We start from the raw sequence: 23,480 nt of genomic DNA on the forward strand, positions 1-23,480 counted from the left end.
GCTTTGAGACAGGCTCAGCAGCCAGCCATCTTCCTTCCAAACAAAGCAACAGATGTTGACAATGATACAATAAAGAAGTACTGGGGCTGAACCACCTTAACTAAGCAACTGATGGAAGGCTTGAGTCAAGTTATGAAAAACAAGCAATTTATTGAGAGGTTTCAAATAGTACTTAAGTTTTAAAAAGTCATCAGGCCTTTTCTAAGTAATATGCTGCTTCCTTTCCCTAACTTCAGTTTTATTTATATTCAGATGAGTTAAAATAATAAAGACAATGACAAGTATCATTGAAGCAGCATCTATCAGGGAAAATATATTGATTAAACCACCATATGTATGGTGGTGATTAGCAACCACCTTTCAAGATCTTGTAAGCCAACAACAAGAAAAAACACTAAGAATAAAAAGTGCTTGTCTGTTCAGACAGACAGTATTATGAAGTTATTTACAGTGGCCTGTTCTTCAGTAATTGACAATCTAAAATCCACATTGTCCAAAGTGTATGAACAGGAAAAAAAATCACTACATGAAAATAACATATATACACACTATTTACAAGCTCAAAGTTGTAGAAGTGTACCATGAAGTGGTGACTAGAAAAAAGTTGCACGAAGTATGTAGTTGAGACTAAACAAGATTAAGGAATTCACCATCTGAATTATTCAGGAGAAATCTTTCTAAAATAAATAAATAAATACAAACTCATTTTTAAACTACATGCAGCCACACAGATAAACACGTTTGACTGGGGGGCTTTCCTTGAGTGAATGGCAGCCATAAGAAATAGCTTTACTCCGCAAACACTGGAAATACACCAGAACGTCGGGGGGAGAGACTATAAGAAAATATTTTTCCACTTTCCAGTTTTCTAGATGAGTACATTATTTTACTGTTAGAGAAAAAAACGTTTCCATCTTTTAAAAAATAACTTTATCTACATACATACACACACACATACACATACACATAAAATGAAACTAAAAATATATACATTAATGTTTTAACAGGAGTTAAGCCAAGGTGATGTAATTATGAGTGTAATTTTTTTCATCTTTTTACTTCTCTATATTTTATCCCTGGAATAACTATATTTCATAGAAAGTAAAAATTAAGAAATACGATTTCAAAAGTCACTTAAATTTTTTGTTCCAGCAGTTTCACTGAGCTGTAATTTACAAATCATAAAATTCACCACTGTAGGTATACTAAATTGGGGGGTGGTGTAACAGGGGGAATACATTTTAATTTTCTTACCATCCTGACAAGCACAAGTAACCAGTAAAGTCAAAGGGCCAAAAAAGCCTTGAACTTTTAAACTAGCATAAAGCAAAAAGTTAAGAAAACATTCACCATCCAGCATGAACTCACTTGAAGCAGCATGCATCTATGAATTCTGCTGTGTCAGAAACAGGAGCAGCCCACAGCCATGGGCTCTGTGGCTATAAGGAAGACGCAGGGTCCCTCACTTGCACAAAACTAGCCATTCCTCTGTGTAGGACCCTGGGCACAAGCTGCACAAAGGCAGCACCCACACCACAGAGCCCTCATCTTCAGTTATCCTGTTCTGCCAGCAAGGTAAGGAGCCATGGGTATTCTTCTCCCCATCCTCCTAATCGATAAAATAAAAACAAGGAAAACAACCAGAACTGATGGTCATTTGTAAGGCAATGGGCTTATCCTGAAGAAAACTTCCATTGCTGGGCTTTACTGTGAAGAAGTATCTTTGGTGATACAGTTTGGATATGTTTCCTGGCCCAAATCTCAGGTCAAATCGTAATCCCCAATGTTGGAGGTAGGGCCTGCTGGGAGGTAACTAGATCACGGAGTGGGTTTCTCATGAATGGTTTAGCACCATCCCTCTTGATATCGTCCTTGCGACAGTGAGTTCTCATGAGATCTGGTCATTTAAAGAGATCTGGTTGTTTAAAAAGTGTGGATAGCACTCCTTTCTTCCTTCCTTCCTTCCCTCCCTCCCCCTCCCCCTCCCTCTCTCCTTCTCTTTCTCTCTCTCTCTCACTCCTGCTTCTACCATGTAAGATGCCTGCTCCCCTTTGCCTTCCGACATGACTGAAAGCTTCCTGAGGCCTCTCCAAAAGCAGAAGCCACTGTTTCCTGCACATCCTGCAGAACCATGAGTCAATTAAACCTCTTTATAAATTACCCAATCTCAGGTATTTCTTTATAACAATGTGAGAAAGGACTAATACAGAAAAGCACCTTTGGTCATATGGGTTACCATCAGTCTAGAGACTGATGAGACAGAAATGGCACTTACCCTAACATCCCCCACCCCACCCTATTAACTCTGATGTCATTATAAAGCACTTTCTGTGAAGGTAGTCGGTTCCTCAAATCATGATACAGGAGTGCCATGTTGGGCTACAATACGGGTGAGATGTCCAGGAACAGTGGCTCATGCCTATAATCTTAGCACTCTGGGAAGCCGAGGCAGGAGGACTACGTGAGCCCTTGAGCCCAGGAGTTTGAGACTACCCTGGGCAACATAGTGGGACCCTATCTCTAAAAAAATTTAAAAATAAAAAACTAGCCAGGTGTGGTGGCACGCACCTGTAGCCCCAGCTACTCAAGAGGCTGAAGTAGGAGAACTGTTTGTGTCCAGGAGTTCCAGGCTGCAGTGAGCTGTGATCACACCACTGCACTCTAGCCTGGGTGACAAGAGTGAGACCCTGGTCTTGGAAAAAAAGAAAAGAAAAAAAAGAAAGGTAAAAGACAGACTCAAAAAAGGCTGCAGAGGCTATGAGCCAACACTACTCCACATGTGCCCAACCACACAGAATCACCAGGGCCAGCCAGGCCCAGGCAGATGTGCTGCTTTAACCGTAGCTCCAAATTGTAATCTCCTCTATCTCAACGGTCTTCTTCCTCCTTTCCCTTGTGAACAAAAACATCTGCACAGTCACTTTCCAAATAAACAGTTTTCTTCTGCTTTCTAAACAACTTAAGGAGGAAAAAATAACCAGGGAGTCTTCTTCAGTTCTAGCTTCAGGGGGAGAAAAACCCAGCATCTTCAGTAAGTGAACAAAAGCAAGTTCACCCGGCACATTAAAAGTGAAACAGCTGAGGCAGGGCACAGTGGCTCACGCCTGCAATCCCAACACTTTGGGAGGCCAAGGCAGGTGGATCACGAGGTCAGGAGTTAGACACCATCCTGGTCAATATGATGAAACCTCATCTCTACTTAAAAAAAAAAAATACAAAAATTAGCCGAGCGTGGTGGCGCATGCCTGTAGTCCCAGCTGCTAGGGAGGCTGAGGCAGAAGTGCTTGAACCTGGGACACAGAGCTTGCAGTGAGCCAAGATCGTGCCACTGCACTCCAGCCTGGGCGACAGAGCGAGATTCCGTCCCAAAAAGAAAAAAAAAGTGAAACAGCTGAAATGAAGGCATTCACTCTTTTCTTGTATAAACACCTTCCCTCACTCATTCACGAAAGAAAGATCCCCAGGGGACCTGGGGGGGGAAATGACTCATCACCAGGAAATACCACCTAACTACAGATTACCTCAACCTAGCAGTTACTGCTGTTATTGTTGCTCTCCTAGGTATGACAAAATGTCATATCGAAGACCTTGCTTTTAAAACATCCTTCTCATTAAAATCAAGAATGAGTAGAACTGAAGCGATTTCTTTCTTCATCATCTGTAAGGGACAAGGTGGGGACAGGAGCAGGGTATAGTGGGTGGGGTGGGGCAAGAACGTAAGCTTGCTTGGAATTTTATTTGGCTGTGTCTCCCTATCTTTAATCCACCCCAAACCTACACCACCCTAAGGGAGCAGGGGGAGGACATGCTGCAAGTGCAGCAAAGTCGGTAGGAAAGTAGACAGCCCCAGAAACAGGGTGAGACGGAAGCAGCAGTGAGTCCCAGGCCAGACAAGAATCCCAAGAAGTACCGCACAAATTCTTTGCAGAAGACCTGTAATAGTGGGGAAAGCTCTGTAAGCCAACAAAGATAGCAGAGAGTAAAGTTCCCAAGTCATCACACGCCAGCAACATCATCTACTCTTTCTCAGGACTCTTGCAATTAAGATAATACAATTTGAAGTCAGAAAAGAAGTAGATATTTAACCATGCCCAAACTATGAGAAATACAGATGTGAATATTTTCCTATAACCTGCATCCCAGCATCTCTTATCCATCACAGAATTGCCTAGACTAGGTAAATTCCTTTCTATCTCTGCAGCAATTCAATTCAGCACCTGCCACATAGTAAGTATTACATCAACAGCAGGGACATATTCACTTGGAAGTTAGTGGGACACCACAGAATACTAAAAGCAATGAGAATAAATGAGCTCTCCCTATAAGCAGCCACATGGGTAGACCTCACAAACACAATGCTAACTGAAAGAAGCCAGACACAGAGTACCACATGGTTCCATTTGTATCAAGAACAGACACAGGCAAAAGTAATACGTGCTGACAGAAGTCGGGACAGTGTCACCCTTCCATGGAACAGTTAGTGACTGCAAGGGGCCTATGAGGGCACTCCTGGGTACCCCAGAAGTGGCAAAGTTCTGTTTCTTGATCTAGGTGCCGGTCCATTGAAGGGTTATGTACAGTTTTTGGAAATTTACTGAGTTTATAATTTGTGTACTTTTCTGTATGCATGCTTCACTTCAATAAAAAGGTGTATGTGTATACATACATATATATACACACATATATACATATGTGTGTGTGTATATATTTTGTTTTGTTTTGTTTTGAGATGGAGTCTCACCCTGTCACCCAGACTGGAGTGCAACAGCACAATCTCAGCTCACTGCAAGCTCCGCCTCCGGGGTTCAAGCAATTCTCCTGCCTCAGCCTCCTGAGTAGCTGGGATTACAGGCACACGCCATCACACCTGGCTAATTTTTGTATCTTTAGTAGAGACAGGGTTTCACCATGTTGGCCAGGCTGACCTCGTGATCCACCCACCTCGGCTTCCCAAGGTGCTGGGATTATAGGCGTGAGCCACCGCACCCGGCCCAAAATATAAAAATTTAAAAGCTACTGAGGGTTGTACATAGGAAGACACTTCTCCTGAACTCAGTGCTCATATAGACAAAGGCGAGTAAACACAGCTACCCTCGAGAACTGGTTTCCCAAGACCTGTCAGCCATGCTGCTACAGCACAGGTATATTAGGGGGTGAAAAAAAGTGTCTGGGAATGTCTAGACATAAAAGAAACACGGGTAAAAGAAAACTGGCACAAGGTTCCTGTGCTCAGAGAAAAGCCCCCTGGACACGTTGGGGACTTCAGAGCCCCAAGGACATCATGATAACCATCAGATAACCAACAGATAGTGGCAGTCCCTTTTCAGAGGCAGGTTTCCATCTAGGCAGAATTTGCACTCAGACTTGGAGACCAATCAGCACCTGAGAGTACTAGGGAGAGGAGTCAGAAATAAAATTCTTTCACCCCACCATGAAATCATTTTCACAGTTCTAAACATCACCTAAAACCTCTGACACATACTGAACTACATATAATGCCCAAGCTTCAATGGACAATTGTTTTGCAATAAAAACAAACTGCAAAACAAAATGCAAGCTCGGGAACAGGATCACAGCCAAAATATAATCTGGGTTCCCTGTTAGCGCACAGAGTTAAAAATCAAGGGAGAGAGTCTGACCTGTGGCACAGATGTTGCAGGCTAACGTGGAAGAACAGAACAGAGGGGCTGTACTCTCACGGGCTGCTCATTCACCAGAAGGCAGCTTTCTAAGGGGATTTTCTGCCCTTGGAGCAGAGAGCCTGGCTTCCTGCAATGCTGAGGCCATTCACAGATTAACAGTGTGCTACAATGGCAAGTTCGGATGCTAAAAACCCAGCCCATCAACTAGCTGGCTCCCTAATCCCATTTTAGATCAAATCCACAGAAGTCAACTCTCCTTTCTGTAAGGTTAGTACAAAAGTCAGAACAACTAGGAGATAAAAATTTCTCACCAAAAATGTCTTTCCTTCTGTCAGGGTATTATGCTAATGGGAGTGAATGGGGGGCGGGGTCCGTTTCTCAATTAGAGCTTTTATTCTAAAAATGATTCCACTGTCATATAAATGTTTAAGATCCTGTGTATGTTGTTACTATAGATTTTCACGAGACGTTGACAGACTAATAAAACAAGCAATTCCAGAAAGCTTTATCATATGGACAGGTTAGTTTAGGCTAGAATTTATACCCCAGTCCTATGAAGAGAATGTAAACTGGAAAGCAGTTATTGGAACTAAATTCAGGAGGCAAAAACAAAAAGGGCAGGGGTGCTAAAGAGATCCTTTTAAGAGACTTCACCATTTTAAGTGTTTCAAAGGAATGGACATAGGTTATCTAAAACCCTCTTTCCGATTGTATTGCTTCACCATTTTACCACATCTCAAAGGGCATGTCACTATATAATTAAAAGACAATCTAAACTGTGTAATCATCAAATAGTTTCATGGCCTGTGCACACAGACACACACAGACAGACAGACAGCAGACACACACACACACACACCCCATCAACCAAGCATAGTAACTTACTTGAGTTTTGGGGTTTTACTTATAAAAAGAAGGGGAAGCACTGTTTATTCAACAGTATTTACTAAATGCCTGCTATATGCTAGGCAATGCATTTGCACATGGGATGAAGTATCACTAAAAGAACTGGCCAGGTACAGTGGCTCACGCCTGTAATCCCTGCACTTTGGGAGGCTGAGGTGGGCGGATCACCTGAGGTCAGTAGTTCGAGACCAGCCTGGCCAACATGGTGAAACCCTGTCTCTACTAAAAATATAAAAATTAGCCGGGCATGGTGGTGGACGCCTGTAGTCCCAGCTACTCGGGAGGCTGAGGCTGAAGAATCACTTGAACCGAGGAGGCTGAAGTTGCAGTGAGCCAAGATCGTGCCATTGCACGCCAGCCCGGGTGACAAGAGGGAAACTCCAACTCAAAAAAAAAAAAAAAGACAAAGATCCTTGTCACTATGTATGAAGCTTATATTCTTGGGGGATAGGCAGTCAGTGGCATGGTGGAGGCAATGAAACACATTAAGTAGAATAAATAAGCCAGTTAGATATGGTGACATAGAACCGGGCAAGAGCTTTAGGAGTAGGAAGAGGTCATGTGCTGTGTCAAGGCATGAAGAAGGTGCGGGGGTGAGCTGGGCGGCCATGAGGGAGTGGCATTCCAGGCACAGGGAACAAACAGTAAGTGACAGGTCTCTTGGCGGGATCAGGCGAGCAGGGTGGAGAAACAGTGAACAGGCCTGTGTGCTTGGAGTGTGTAGAAGGAGGAGAGGAGGGCTGGGAGGCCAGTCAAGTAGGGCCCTGTCGTGTCGGCCACTGTAAGAACCCGGGCTTTTACTCTGAGCTAAGTAAGCAGCCTCTGAAATACTCTATTCTGACTTTGTTTCCCAAGCTTCACTCAGCTGCTACAGTGAGAAGTGGCTGGAAAACAACCATGGAGGCAGGAGGCTCGTGACAGGGGCTACGATAGAAATCTAAGCAACAGACGGTGGCAGCCAAAACCAGAGGGGCAGCCAAGGGTGGCAGCACAGAGGCTGTGGTGAGAAGGGTTAGATTTGTGTGTGTTTGTTCTTACAGACTCTCACAGACTATGAGGACCATCATTAAAACTTTTTATGATTTCAAAAATACTAACTAGTAGTTACTAACTTGTAGTCAATCTACCTACAATCTACCAAGATTATTCTAACACAAATGACACTGTTTGAAGGCAGAACCAATAGCATTTCCTGACAGATGAGCCAAGTGGTACAAGACAGAAAGCAAGCAGTTCACCCAGGATGCAAAACCTTTTTGGGCCTGAGCAATGAGAAGGGTGGAGTTGCCACCAACTGAGAAAAGGCAAGGCTCCAAGTGGAACAACTTATGGGGGAAGAACAGGAACTCACATGAGACATGTGGAGTTTAGGTTATCGACATCCAAGTAGAGATGCTGAAGAGGCAGGTGATATATCAACGCAGCACTCAGGAGAGGTGTCTGTTTAGTCCTAAGGCCTGACACCATCCCTAAAAAGGGCAGCTTGCAAGGTTGGCCTTCGGCTGGCATCTGGGATTTTGATCTGGGTAGGGTTTCTGCCACTCCCAGAACTGGCCAAGAGTGGCTCACTGTACCTAGAATGTGGTTTACGCCATACACCTATTTTCCTTTTGGAAGTCTGAAATTTTGGGTGCATGCTAAGCACAGGCTGCTTGTACTACCATCCCCAAATAAAAATTCAAGGCACTGAGTCTCTAGCAAGATTCCTTGGTAGACAATATTTCATACGTGCCATCACAGCTCTGTTGGAGGAATTAAGCAGGGCCTGTGTGACTGCACTGGGATAGGACTCTGGGAAGTCTGTGCCTGCATCCCTTCAGACTTCCTTCCACGTGCCTGTTCTCTTGCTGAATTTGCTCTAGATCCTATCATTGTGCTATAAATCACAGCGGAGAGTACACCTATGTGCTGGAATCGAAACTGAGGGTGGTCTTGGGGACCTCCAACACGACATTCTTTTCAATACATTTACTGGGAATGGAAGCAAGAATGGAAGTGTCAAGACAAAAAACAAAACCCTGCATGTATAGCCCAAAGCTGAAAGGAATAAAGAAAGAAGAAAGCAGCAGCAGCAGTAGCAGCGGTAGCTGGGGAAAGGAGATGGGATGGTGAAAGGACAGTATCCATTTTTTTTAAAAAAAAAAACAGCAATTTAGATTATATAAAATGTGTTGGGTGATTTTTTTACTCAACCATTTATTTTACTTAGAAAAAATGCCTTTGGTTCATAAAATGATGAAATTAAGCTAAGAAACTGTGGATGTTCAATCTGCTTGAAGAATGCTCATTAATAATTACAAAGATCGTCCTTTCACAGCAACTTTTAATTTACCAAGAAATCAAGAATAGTTACTCCTAAAGCATAATTAATCTTTCTATTCCACTCCAGAGAGAACAGTGTTCACTACTTGTTTAAATAAATGAATTAGTGCAATTCCATGAACAGGATTAAAAACAAAAACAAAAAACCTACAAACCATGGCTTACATTTGCCATTTCCAATCCCAATGAACCAAAATTACATATGAACAAAGCAATTAGTGCTTAGTCATATTTTCAGTAAGAGTGAATATACTTTTCTCTATTCCTGTTTAATATTTAAAACTAGCCTACAATGAGTAAATGTATGAGTAAAATACATTAGCACATAAATATTAATATAAAGGCTGTCTCTAATCTTTTAAAAGGGACACTATATATATTTTTTGCTACTGCTCAAAACACTTTTGGAAATTCTCCTTTAAAACTGCCTTTTGGCCAGGTGTGGTCCCTCACGCCTATAATTCCACCACTTTGGGAAGCCAAGGCAGGAGGACAGCCTGAGCCCAGGACTCTGAGACTAGCCTGGGAAACACAGGGAGACTGGGTCTCTACAAAAAATGTTAGTCCCAGCTACTCGGGAAGCTGAGGTGGGAAGATCTCTTGAGCCTGGGAAGTTAAGGCTACAGTGAGACGTGATCACACCACTGCACTCCAGCCTGGGGGATGAAGCAAGATCCTGTCTCAAAATAATAATAATAATAATTATTATTATTATTATTAATTTTTTAAGGAGAAGAACAACAACAAGAACTGCCTTTTGGCTTGGGACATTCTTCAGAAAGAGCAAATATAAGCTAAGCACCACTCATGTGAACAAAGGGTGCTGTCATGAACCTAGAAGGGAATCCTAAAAGAGGATATGATCTAAAATGAACATGTGGCCACTGTTCTCTAGCTAACAATTAAAACAGTAGAAGAATCGGCAGGGATCGGTGGCTCACATCAGCAGTCCTAGCACTTTGGGAGGTAGGAAGACAGCTTGCGCCTAGGAGTTTGAGACCAGCCTGGGCAACACAGTTAGACTTCAGTCTCTACAAAAAAATTTTGAAAATTAGCTGGGCATGGTGTCACACATCTGTAGTCCCAGCTACTCAGGAGGCTGAGGTAGGAGGATCACTTGAGCCCAGGAAGTCCAGAATGCAGTGAACCCTGATGGTGCCACTGCCCTCCAGCCTGGGCAACAGAGTGAGGCCTATCTCAAAAAACAAAAATCAAAAATGAAACAAAAAAAACCCCACACACACATACACAGCAGAGGAAGACAGTTCATAGGGCAAAGGTAGTTGTCAAAGGACCAAACAGGCTGTAACCACAGAGGGGCTGAAGAAGGAGCCTGCAGGGAACAAAGTCACGGCAAAAAGGGTTGCCACAGGTGGAAGAAGGCAGGTGGAGAGTGGATCATTTGAACAAGTGGCTGAGGAGGGTATCGGGAGTGTTAAAAAGTCTTCAGCAAAAGTGGTATTTTAATGTATGTAATAATGAGAAGGTAACAGACATAATGCCCAGCATCTTCCCATCCCCTAAGTAATATGACAGAATTACTATTCACGGACACTGTAGTCTTAACACTAAAAGAAAGTCTGCTCTGACAAATCTGCCAAAAACAAATTTTAAAAAGGAGAAATGTTAAGATCCATCTATCCTTTAAAGTTCAGATCAAATCAGCTCACTCAACGAGCTTACTTAAAAACCTGATGTTTGAAATGGTTATACTTTCACAAGTACAGTAAGCAGGGAATCAAAGATCCAGGTTCTAATTCCTGCAGTGTCTAGCAATGTGCTCCTGAGCAAGAAGTATCAGCGTCTCTGAGCTGCAGTTCTTCACCCACAGACAGGAGGGAGTGGGCTCTTTCTTTCCTAAGGTTCCATTAAAGCAGGGGTTTTCAAACTTGAAGGTGCATTAGAATTTTGTGGAGGGCTCCAGTCCAGAGTTTCTGAAGCAGTAATCTGGGATGGAACCAGAGGCTGCATTTCTAACAAGTTTTCAAGTACTCGCAGCAGCTGCTGGTCCAATAGCTACATTTTGAGAATCCCCTGCTGTAACACCATCCTATGCCCGAGTGGCTGAGAAAAAGGACCAAATGTTGGAAAGACCACAAGACAGGCCAGAAGACTGGATTGGATGCAGCTCTGCTACTCAGTGCTGACGAAATGCAGTCAAACATCATTCATTCCAAAGAGCACCGTTTCATCCCCAACTGACATAAAACACCACATAGTAAGTTTGCCTCTGTTCTCTGTGCATTAACCTAAGAAATGTTTGTCCTTGATTTATGCAAAGCAAAGGGCCAAAAAAACTTCAGAAAAATATTAAACTTCTCCTTCCATGTCTATTTTAAGTAGTAATATTGTTATAATACTGAAATAATTTTATATTCACTGAACACAAAAATGTGTTTTTAAGTTCAGTATAATTTTTCAGTATAAGAGAAAAGACAACTATAAGATATACAAGATAGAAGAAATTAAGAAAAAAACTCTGGTTTTTGAAAAAGAAAAATGCATTTCTTAGCTCTGCCTACTCAAAGGGCCTAGAAGCAGTAATACCTCAGTAGCAATGAGTATACTTAGCATCCAGATATTAGTCTCTAAATACATTCCCCACTCAACTGAACTAAGGCTCCTCAGAGGAGAGGATTCCATGTCTTGGTAGGTGAGTTTCAAATATCTACTTGTCCCAGAAAAACAAAGAGGTACTCAAAAACTAATAGGGGCATGTCGAAAGGCTACAGACTCCACTGGGGACCCACTGGGGTCATGTCAAAGGCTCTCACTGCCAAATATGGTACAACTTGATTATGTAATAACAGCTGTAATTGATGGAAACACATTAAACAAAACCACTCATGTCCACAGCAATATCCAGACAAAGAGAGAAGGGCAGGGGTAGTTAGGAAACTCTTCTATAGACTGTTGTTGACTAATAAATACAGAAGGAAGAACGTAAAATCATCATTTTGCAATAATAACTAACCTAAGCAAGAATCATTAAATGAATGCCAAAGCCATTGCTGAAAGGTTACTCATGAACAGAATATTCACACAGTGCCAAAGTATCACCCTGGAGATAGATTATTTGGGGAATGCAAAACTAATAATGCACCCTTGTGGTGGAGAACGCTGGCAGTCACCTCTTTAATCCAGTGACCCAACTTGGCTTCACTAATAATGGGAAGGCTATGAGTGAAGCAGGCTTCACCTAGAACAATGTACCCCTGACCTGAGGCAATATGAAGTACCCAATACCACCACTGAGGTGTTCTTGCCAAAAAATATTGAATCTGCAGCTAATCAAACCTCTCAACATAATTCCAGCTTACAGGAAATACAGGAGAGAAAAGAACAAGTTACAGCGTAACATAAGGAAACTATCAAATCCAGAATACAAGATATTTTACAAAACAATTTGGTTGAATTCTTACAAAAGTCAATTTTCTTTTATAAAAAAAATAAAAATGGAGGCAGGAAGGCAAAGAGAAACTTACTAGCCTAAAAATAAGTTAAGCGATAAGATAACTAAGTATAGTGCATAAACCTGGACTATGAATCAAAAAGAGTTATAAAAACATTCTTGGCACAATCAAAGATATATGAATGTAGACTGAACATCAGATGCAATTTTACGATATGCAGAAGACTGTCTTTAAGACAAGCATGCTCAAGTAATTTCAGGTGAAGCATCACGGTGATAGCTGTAAAATTATTTTCAAAAACAATACACACACACACGAACAAAATGTTAACAAATGTTGAATATAAGTGAAGAGTTGAGAGTGTTCATTCTTTCAACAGTTCTGGATATATGAACTTTTTCATAATAAAAAGTTGGGGGACACTATTAAAATGCAAAATAAAATTCTGTTCTCAGAGACAAACCTCACTCAAAGAGTTTATGAACTCCAGGTTGAGAATCACTGGTAAAAGCAATCATTTACCATGCTTTATTTTGTATGTGTACTTAAGCTATAATACTGTATTACAGTTATGCAAGATTTCATCACGGGAAAACTGAATGAAGGGTACATGAGACCTCCCTATACAATTTTCTGCAAATCCTCTGAATCTATCATTATTTAAAACAAACAAACAAACAAACAACAACAAAAAAACACATTACAGATCTGCTGTCCTAATATCATCCACTTTGAGCACATCCTTAATCTGTTCCTTAAGCCCTTCCCAAAACCAATCAGATAAAAGACATGCTTTCCTTAAAAAGAGCCTTTCAAAATCCTAAGGATAGTCAATTCTTAATACAGCTAAAGTACTCACACACCAAATTTGAAAAGAACTTGACATCTCTTGCAAATAAATGCCTCCCCACTTCCAGGCCCCTTGGTTTCCTCCATAGTCCCTTGTCACCTCACCCCAGGATGAAATCTGAATTCTCAGCTGGTCTTGTTTTCCAGATTCACACAATCAAGTAAAGCCAGTGAAGTGGGCCCCCATCTTTGCACTGTCTGCAGCCAGCTCCAGAGCTAGATTCAGTCAGCCTGCCAACAGCTGACAGCTCAGGAGAAACGCAGCCACACCATTCAACTTCCCACACGTGCTGCAATTCTTGCCTTCTGGGCCTGAGGAGTAACTAGTAGCCTGGTAACTGCCTCTCACTTTCACCTAAAGAGTCAGAACAAATCTGTGATTTTTCCCAAAAACAAGTATTTGCACTTTTTTGCTCCTGAGATGAAACTAAGTGGAGGTAAAAAACCATGAAGAGTCCTGTTCTCATCAAGAGAACCCGCTCCAACAGCCCCTCCTGCTGGAGCTGGGACCAGAAGCACATGCTGCAAAATCTCTCTCACTCAGCCTGCTCCCCACTTGCTCCCAGGTCCCAGCCAGGCCAGTGCCTACAACTACACAAGAGGAGCTTTGACATGCAGGCTTGGCAAGGGCATGTTTTCCAGGCTGACTGCTATACACGGCCCTCTATCCATAAACAACACTTATATGGGCAATGACTGTGCTCCATGCTATAGAAAAGGTCACTGCATGAAAACAGCACACAAGAAACATTACTGAGTGGACAATATGGTAAATGGTTGATTGGGTTTGTATAATACTTATTTGAGGACTCACCATCTGGTTTTCATTTTACCTGAATACATGGGTTTTGCAATAATTACTTTTAAAGGAGTCCCAAAAATACTTACATTATGCATGTGTCCAACATTGCCTGATTTTTCAGGCAAGAAAATACCTGTTGTATCCCACTCAACAAGTGGGATACAAAAGCATCCATTACATATGAGTATGTATTTTATAGTTATGTTCACAGAGACATGATTGAAAGGAAATACACCAAAGCACTAACAAGAGCTATTATAAGGTAGCAGAGGGCCAGGGGCGCTGGCTCACACCTGTAATCCCTGCACTTTGGGAGGCCGAGGCCAGTAGATTGCTTGAGGTCAGGAGTTCAAGACCAGCCTGGCCAACATGGTGAAACCCCATCTTACTGAAATACAAAAATTAGCTGGACATGGTGGTGGGAGTCTGTAATCCCAGCTACTATGGAGGCCGAGGCAGGAGAACTGCTTGAACCCAGGAGGTAGAGGTTGCAAGGAGCAGAGATCGTACCACTGCACTCCAGCCTGGGTGACAGAGGGAGACTCCATTTCAAAAAATAATAATAATAATAATAATAATAATAATAATGTGGCAGAAGCATAAGGATTTAACTTTTTCTTTATATTTTCCTATACTTTATACTTTTTTTTTTTTTACAGTGATCATGTATTGCACACTTATAATCACAGCCAGGATTAGGTGAAGAAGATCCCTACAGAGAAAGCAAACCCCATGTAGATTCCGTTAGAGATGTGAAAGAGGACATATCCTGACCAGCCACAACAGCAGTGTCAGGGGAAGCAGCACAGGCTGCATGACACTGCAAGGGTGAACTCTCAGTTCATAAAATTCCAAAAGATTACATTTAAAATTGTACCTACAAGTCTGCCAGTAAACAAGTCAAAAAGTGTGTTAATAAATAATGGAAAGACCGTATTTTCCAGCAACACCACTCCCAACACGCACTGGCAAGATGCACAGCATTCTGAATGGAGACTTTGGTAGGAAGGTGGTATTGGTCATTCCATTCACAGAGAGGGTCCTTCATAAATAGCTCAACTACTGTATTCAAAATAAAATAAGCAAGAAGTTACGGTTCCTTCGCCACTCTTCAAAAACATCTTTAAAAAATATTTAACTGGAAAGCATCCAATTTCCCACTGAGCTGTACACCAAGATAGGATCACTGTAATACAACAGAATAGTCTACATCAGAGTATGTCAAGGAGAATCTTTTGGCCATTCAACTAAGCAATGGTACATTTTCATTTTAAAGTATCCATTATTCTCTTTAACAGAGAAAAGAGAGTGGTCACCTCATAAAATGTCACATCTTCAAATATTTATGAAAGGCTCTATCAGTTGTCTTGTGGTCCAGGGACAACAGTGTTTTCCAACTCTTACTGACAAATACCCATTCTGAAGATGACCATGTTGTCAGAGACCAAGCAGAGAGCAAGGCAAAGGAGATTTCACTCTCTAGATAGCACACTGGAGATTGGTTAGCCATTATCTCCCTCGACTGACCCCAGACTTGGGGAAAGTACGGCTGGATTTAAAGTTATCCCAAATCTCCAATGCTACTGGTGAACTCTTTCTAGAATCTGTGAAATATGATGTTGAATCCTACTCATAATTAGGCAAGTTAGAGGTAAACATGAGCATGAAGCAAAATTTCAGATAAAAATACTTTAAAATGAAATGGATTTAGTTCATTATAATCTATTACTATTTTTAAAGAATTTAAATATGGGCTCATGCTTATATTACAAGCACACATACGGGCACACGTACACTTACTTGTTGTCTCGGTCACGTTCTCCTCTTTCCCATCTAAAGCTGCACAGTAAATCCTCATGCGACCATTTCAAGAACTATTTTTTGCTACTAAATTTTGCCAACAATCTGCTCAGCATTCTAGCAGATGTTTCTGTTTTCCAACCTCTGGGAACTTGGCTGGGTCTGTTTTCCTCCCCCATGTTAAAAATAAAAGAAATGGCACAAATGTGGCCTAATACCCTAGAGAAGCTTTCCTCCACTCGAAACCCTCAATCTCCCTATTCATGTGACCTCCATGATCCCTTTTCAAATTTTTTCTTTTCCATTAGAGAAGATGTTTCCAATTATGGCCCATTACGTTGCCAAGGATGACATCACTCAGATGTGTGTGTGCACTGCGTGTGTTTTGAGAAAATGCTACTTCCTTTTAGTTACCTAGAGACCGTGTACTACAATTTAGGCCAACTAGTCCACTGGACCTATGAACCCACAATGTCACAGGAGGGCAATGTGCTCAAGTGATCAGATTTTCCAAACACAGTAATGCTCTATGTTGTTGGGGGAATCTTTGTCTTCCATCTAACAATTTATTTAAAAAGGTGTGTGACTCAATCTTACCTCAGTGACATCCATAACTTTGATGGCTGCCAACTGACCCGTTTTAACATGTCGACCCTGAAAAACAGAAAAAAAAGATCAATGAGCACCAATGTTTTTGCACAATCATTAGAACAAAATGGCTGAAGTTTCCAACAAATCGTATTTCATCTATACTTATCTCTTACTAACCAACAGTGATGACAAAATAGTCCTGTGCTCTCCAATATAACAATATAGTTTATAATGAACCACACTTAAGCAAGACAATTCCTTGAACAAATGAGTTTTTGATAAAGCATCAATTACTTATTTCCTTCACAGGTTTAATTTACATAACACTATCTAGAAGAAACTTTTTTTTTCTACAAATCACACTGGCCATCCTTTCCTTCTTAACTTGCTACAGGAAAAAAAAAATGACCCCCAAAAAACCCTCTAGACATTTTATCGTCAAAAATGGAAAACTGTAATTTTTCCCTGTGTATTCCCAATACCCATTACTTTATTTCACAAGAATTATACTGAAAGTCTTCTTTGAAGCTCTCCTGCAGTCCCAATGTGGGGACTGCAAGAAAGAAACAAGCTAAAGCATAACATGAGGAAACGATCAAACAAATTCACTTTTTTAAATTCTTCCCCTCCTCCCACCAATTTCTTTATATACTTCTTTACAATTCTTGGATTTTTTTTTTTTTTTAATGTATAAAGAAATTGGGGGTAGGAGGGAGATAGGTTTCTTACAGGTGTATTATAATGCCTCACCTAGAATCTAAAATTCTGTAACCCATTTGTATCACTAGGTATCAGTCATACTTGGTATCATTCTCCTTTCACCCAGATGAGGAGTACTGGGTTGAATTACTGTCAGTCTTGTTACTCTCTACTCACTCTTTGCAATGCCCTGCTGGTCATTTCTCAGGCCAGTAGCAAAGAGCATCCAGATATGCTGAGCATGATCTACTTAAGGACTTTGTGAGAAACAGTCCTTCTGCAACAGATGTCAAACAGAAAGAACATCCCCGTATTTTCCAACAGCCTGTCTCTCTTGTATTCTCATGATTTAAAGAGTTGTGAACTTTAAAACTTCACATCTGAGGAGGAGAGTGTGTGCAGGAACTCAAGTTACAACTTGGACCAAGCAATTCTGTGAAAATGACACTGTATTACAACTATGACACTGAGTAACTGCACCTGGGCAAGACTCTGCTTGGTGTGCCTCAGGCTCCTATCTGTGTAAGTGAGATCACAGTGGTACCCCCACTTCATACGGCTGCTGTGTACAACAAATGGAGCACAAAGAACATTGTGTGGCACATGGTCAGAGGTCAAGCACAACCCTGGAACCTTGTTTCCCTAAATTAATGATAGTTCCTACAGTTGACTGTGACTGTCAACACAACCTGAAACCAAATGATGGTTTTCTTGAACCCAAGGAGAAAGAGCAGAACTTCAGAGGATATAGTATTAAGTGATCCTCTCATACTTTCCACATAAGCACACAAAGATCATCTCCTTAGCAACTAATCAACCTTCAAACCTGTTATTCACCCCCTGCAGTGAGTTTATTTCCAAATTACTAAAGCATATTTCTCGCTGACAGAAACCAAATGATGAGGGAAAATGTCAAACGCACTGTCCTGGCTTTCCCTCTTTTCAAGAGCATAAGTATGCTGCATTGGGAATGTGTTAGCAAAACGTTGGGGATGGAAGGGTCTTCTGAGTATCTGATATGATTAACACCTAAGATCTCTACAAATCAAGAAAATCCACAGGTCTATGAAAAAGCCTCCTCAGACATTTATAGAGTAGTACCTTTCTTTTTTCTAATAAACGTTAACATAAATAAAGCCATAAGGAGGAACAGAAAATGGTCTATGCTTTCTTCTATGCCTGAACTCAAGACCACAAGTGTGTATCCTCAAGACTTAGAAAGTGGCATAACAGCTGAGAAATGTGAATTCACTCAGCATCTGCTTTACATAAAACATGAGTCTCCCTTACTAAGGGAACAGAGTATCAGCAACAAACAATTATTTTTGTGATGAGGCCAGACCATGTGACAGCACCAGTCTTCATTATCACACAGTAGGTCTCCAGACTAGGTCTATTTTAAATTTAAATCAGAAAATCATCTAAGAATTCTGCCTCCCTCCTTTCAAACAAGACACTGTACCAGGAAAAATGAATCTGGGACCCAGGCAGCCTTGAATGTCTTTCCTTGTCCATCACCCCATCACCGTATTTCCTCAGGGAAGTTAAACTTAAGTTCTAGGAGTTTCCGACCCGCTGTGTTCAGGTGCCTCATCCCTGCTCTAGAGTCAGGCAGCTGGCAGATCAAGTGCAGAGTCCGTAAGGCCCTAGTCCTGGCCCTGGCACCCAGCACACAGTGGGCTCTCGGCAGGGATGCGTCCTCATACCACTCCAACAAAGGCCCATGCTGATTCCCTTGCTCCCTTCTCCTCGTCGACTGCAATTGTCTCAAGTGTAGTCAATGTAGGCCCATTTCTAATTTTTGAAAGGAATGGTCAATGCAATGGGAAGGAATGGAGTCCTAAAATAACGTATTTCTCTATTTTTAAAAAAAAAGGGTCGGGTGCAGTGGCTCAAGTCTGTAATCCCAGAACTTTGGGAGGCCAAGGCAGGTGGATCACCTGAGGTCGGGAGTTCAAGACCAGCCTGACTAACATGGTGAAACCCCGAATCTACTAAAAATACAAAATTTAGCCAGGCGTGGTGGTATGCACCTGTAATCCCAGCTACTCAGGAGGCTGAGGCAGGAGAATCGCTTGAACCTGGATGGTAGAGGCTGCAGTGAGCTGAGATCATGCCACTGCACTCCAGCCTGGGTGACAGAACGACACCCTGTCTCCAAAAAAAAAAAAGCAAACTTCTAAATTTGAAACTAATAGTAATCATCCACCTGCTGAGATGGGTCACCTTTGTGTAAAGGAACCAAAATGGCCAGCAAAATAGTCTTGGGAGAAAAACTGAAGCTGGGATTCAATGTACTGAATGTTAATATGCATATAATAGTGTGCTAAGGAAGCTACACCAAGAGTTTTTTAAAGGACAAAAGTTTGCCTGTGATTTATTCAATACTACCCAAGAGGGAATATACTGACTCCTCTCAGGGTGGGCTACAAGCTTAGGCCTGCCCAAGCTGGGTGGCCCAACTCACAAGGGAGGCCCTTACCACACCTCTCCTGGCATCTCTTTAGCTACAACACACGACCCTCCTTCATACCACCTGAAGAGTATTTAAAGAGAAAATGAAACTGCGTGTAACCATAAACGGACTGCATTATGCTGGGAACTTAAGGACTCAGGAAAAGGCATTACTCACTGATGCCTGGGGCTAGACATCTATTATATCATCCCATTTTGGCCTCTATAAGGTTTCTTAAGGGCTGCTTCATCCAGCCTGCTCATTGAAAATGAGCAATAAATCATGTTCCTTCACCTAACTCTGGATTACTGGATCACTCTGGACCCACCTGATGTTGGGTCACTCAAACACCTAACTTGTGCACAGAGAGATTCCGAATTTAGTATTTAACAGGGTCTTTTTTTCCCTTGTATCATCCATTCTTAAAATATACCAGTAAATTACTTGGTCAGTATTAAATATACATACCTAGCATCCATTTATGAATGTTACTCTCTTGTCCCATTATCTACATTTCTTGGGCACAGTATCCCATCCAGGGATAAAATAAACATAAAATGCCAGATGGCAGAGATTAAAGACTCATTGCTAGCTTGCTTTATACAGCACCATGTAAACATTAATGTGTTTATAAGACAATTAGTGATAAAAAGTCCCCAAATACTATTCACATCTATTTTCTCAACAGATCCTAAAAAACCCTATGAGGGCAACAAAGCAGGTCACTAGCCTATTCTACAGATGAGGAACTTTGAATTTTCTTCAGTTATCTGCCCACAGTACAATAGCAGCAGGATCCCCTTTCCACAGTGATTTTATATATATACTTAAAGAGAGGGACTCCTACTGTTTCTACTAACTCATCAAATTTCTATCAAAATATTTTGTTTTCAAAGAAACAGCCTAAGTTATTTCGCCTCTATGCTTTTAAGGGTTAGCAGACATAGCATGACTTAGAATTAAAATTTTTCTTCCAATCAACATCATTTCACGTAGCTTGAATGGTTCAAATAACCACAACCGACATCCCCTTTGGTAGAGCAACCTTCTTAGTTTCTGGTTCAATTTTAGTCTTTAAATTTTGCAAAAAATGTATGTTTCTTTTTTTAAGAAAACTCAAACTATTCTTAATAGAGGTCCAAGCTGAAGAAAATGGCTTGATTTTCAACTCTCCTTTATGTTTCCAACCAAGTCAAAATTGCCACCTCGCACTTGAAAAACCATCGCACTAGAATGAAATCTGTCTCCGGCCCATAGAGAGGAGCCTACAGGCAGAAGGAACAGCATTCAAAAGGAAGCTTTTAAATCCCAAAAGAAAAAGATCTGGCTGGGTGCAGTGGCTCACACCTGTAATCCCAGCACTTTGGGAGGCCGAGGCAGGTGGATCACTTGAGGTCAGGAGATCAAAACCAGCCTGGCCAACATGGTGAAACCCCCATCTCTACTAAAAATACAAAAATTAGCCAGGCATGGTGGCGGGCGCCTGTAATCCCAGCTACTCGGGAGGCTGAGGCGCGAGAATCACTTGAATCTGGGAGGCAGAGGTTGCGGTGAGCCAAGATTGTGCCACTGCACTCCAGCCTGGGCGACAGAGTAAGACACCAACTCAAAAAAAAAAAGAAAGAAAAGAAAAAAGAAAAAGATGGCAATGTTCCTATCTTCTCAAATGTTCTACTATCATTAAAGGCTAGGTAACTTCACACTGCATAATCCTTACCTAAACTCCAATTACCCTTTAAAACACATTTGATGATTAAGTATATTCGTCGAGAGGCAAATTCCATTGGTCTCATCCATATTAAGAGGAACTTTGAGGAGTGAATGAATTCAAGCACTGAAAAACAGAGCTTTCACCTCCGGACTCCAATCTGAAGAGGTCTCATACCAATCACTCTATCAGAAAGTTTCCCCACTCATCCTCTGACCTTCCCTCACAGAGCCTTGCTATTAAATGGTGCCACCACCTCACATCTCAGCAAGAAAGTGCCCAGGACTCAGCAGCACTTTTTCCGTTCATAGTGCTTTCTCCCTAAATCTCACCTTTATCCAGAATCATAAAACTTTTGTATTCATACAGCCTACGAATAAATAGGAGACAAGGAAAATGTATCATGTTAATGACACTATGTAAGGTAAACACGCAAGTTAGGAATAACAAATGCCTTCTTCCCTCAGTAGCCCAGAGGGGTACACACACACAGCCTGAACTCCAGCAAGCATATGCTGTGACACCAGAGAGCATTACAGTCCTGAGGCGGGACTGTAAGAACAGGTCACAGGAACCACGTTGGCCCTACTCTTGAGGCAGTTAGTGAACAAGCATTTTATATGTATTGTTTACTTCCCCACACAACGCAAGTATCATTATCCTCAACTGACAGATGAAGAAACTAAAGCTTAGAGGGGGCTAGGTTAACAAGCTCAAGAGTCACACCTAGACTGGTTCTCTATACCAGGCTGTGGACCTGAAACAGAAATGACCACAAATGTCCTGTTAACCAACTTACATAGGAACTGCCAAGTACATTATTCTATAACGTATTTTAATAGATATAATCAAACATGGCAATACACTAACCAATAATAAAAACTTATTTTCAACTCCTGGCCTTTTTCTTCTTGTGATAAAGAAAGAACACCCCACAGGAATTGTTTAGGGAACCTGAAGGCATGTGTACACACATTCACAAGCCACTCTGGTCCATGGCTTTCTGAAACTGTAAGAGGCTTTTAGTTGTTCCCATCTTTATCTCATCATAAATTAAAGCTTCCTTTTATCTGTTGAGTTTAATCTGAAATAAAAATTTCAGAGATTAATTGCCTGAAATTGGCTTTATATTTGCTTAATAGTGAAGCCTATTAATGCACGTCTCAGTAACCTGAAGACTACCTTTAATCAGTGCTCAGGACATGCCTCACACTGCTGAGGAGATAAAACACAGCAACCTGCCTGCAGGGAGCTTACAATTTAGAGAGGTGTTTTAAAAAAACACATACACACAAAAGATGAGCATCACAGAGAAATACTGTGCCCTGGGGTAGAAACACTTAGGAAAGAAGACAATGTGGAACCAATTGCTCTGCTTTGATAGGATGTGCAAAGCAGCTGTTAAGGGAGGACACATCACTTTGAGGCTAGTGGTGTGGACCCACCATGCAGGCTGCAGCTGAGCCTTCAAAGATGCCTGGATGGCACCGAAGATCATCAAAGGATAGAACATGGATCTCTCAAGATGTGAGCTGCAAATAATCCTTTCCAAATCCCAGAAGGGGACAGGTTTGAGGTAGCAACTGGCCAGGAAAAAAAAGGGAGAGCACAATGATTCCCCCCAAGACTAGAAGGTATGTCACAAAACCATATCACATCTCTGCAGACATGCAAGGATGAGAGAAGCCTGTCATACGCTGCATGCACCTCAAGAAGACGGCAGTCTCCGTCACTAAGTCAAAAGAGAAGATTCCATGGCAGTGCGACATGTGCCTGCAACAGAAGGGAGAAGACCTGGCTGCTTCTCATTCCCAACCAACTGGGAAGCTTTGTTTCCTGATAATTTGTTCGTTGACTTTTTAGTGGTGTGCTGTTGGTTTGGGAGTGTTAATATTTTGGATTTAAGAGATTTACTGGGGGTAAAGTATGTTAAGTATATTAGGCAGGTCAATTTCAGTAACAAATATCACTCCCTTTCACCTGTGACACGCAGACTTCCAGGCTCTATCCCAGGCCATCAGATCTGTGTAACTGGGATATAGGAATCCAAGCCTTTTAAAAACTAGCATCCTAGTGATTTCTTAACGCACTCTGAAGTTTGGGAATTACTTCTTCAAGATTACAAGAAAAGTCACAAACTCAAGTTCTCTTTCCCCTTGCAGACTTACATAGTATTTATTACAATTATATATGCAACTTACTGTCTTAGCTGGGGGTTTGGTGTGTGAAGGTTAGATTCGTAACAAGTAAATTCTAACAAATATCTTCTTTTTTTTTTTCCAGAAAAACACAT

General features: G+C 41.5%; 1 protein-coding gene across 50 annotated transcripts in view; it reads right to left on the bottom strand.

The window, feature by feature from the left end:
- Positions 1–23,480, bottom strand: part of LOC105490119 (mitogen-activated protein kinase kinase kinase kinase 4) — a 190,852-nt gene that overhangs the window by 81,831 nt on the left and 85,541 nt on the right. For all 50 annotated transcript variants that reach the window (XM_071077222.1, XM_071077211.1, XM_071077210.1 and 47 more), the window contains one exon: positions 16,332–16,388. In XM_071077222.1, coding sequence (XP_070933323.1) covers positions 16,332–16,388 — 57 coding nt within the window. The remainder of the gene's footprint in view (positions 1–16,331; positions 16,389–23,480) is intronic.

Source organism: Macaca nemestrina, chromosome 13 (assembly GCF_043159975.1).
Source record: "Macaca nemestrina isolate mMacNem1 chromosome 13, mMacNem.hap1, whole genome shotgun sequence".
Taxonomy (NCBI): domain Eukaryota; kingdom Metazoa; phylum Chordata; class Mammalia; order Primates; family Cercopithecidae; genus Macaca; species Macaca nemestrina.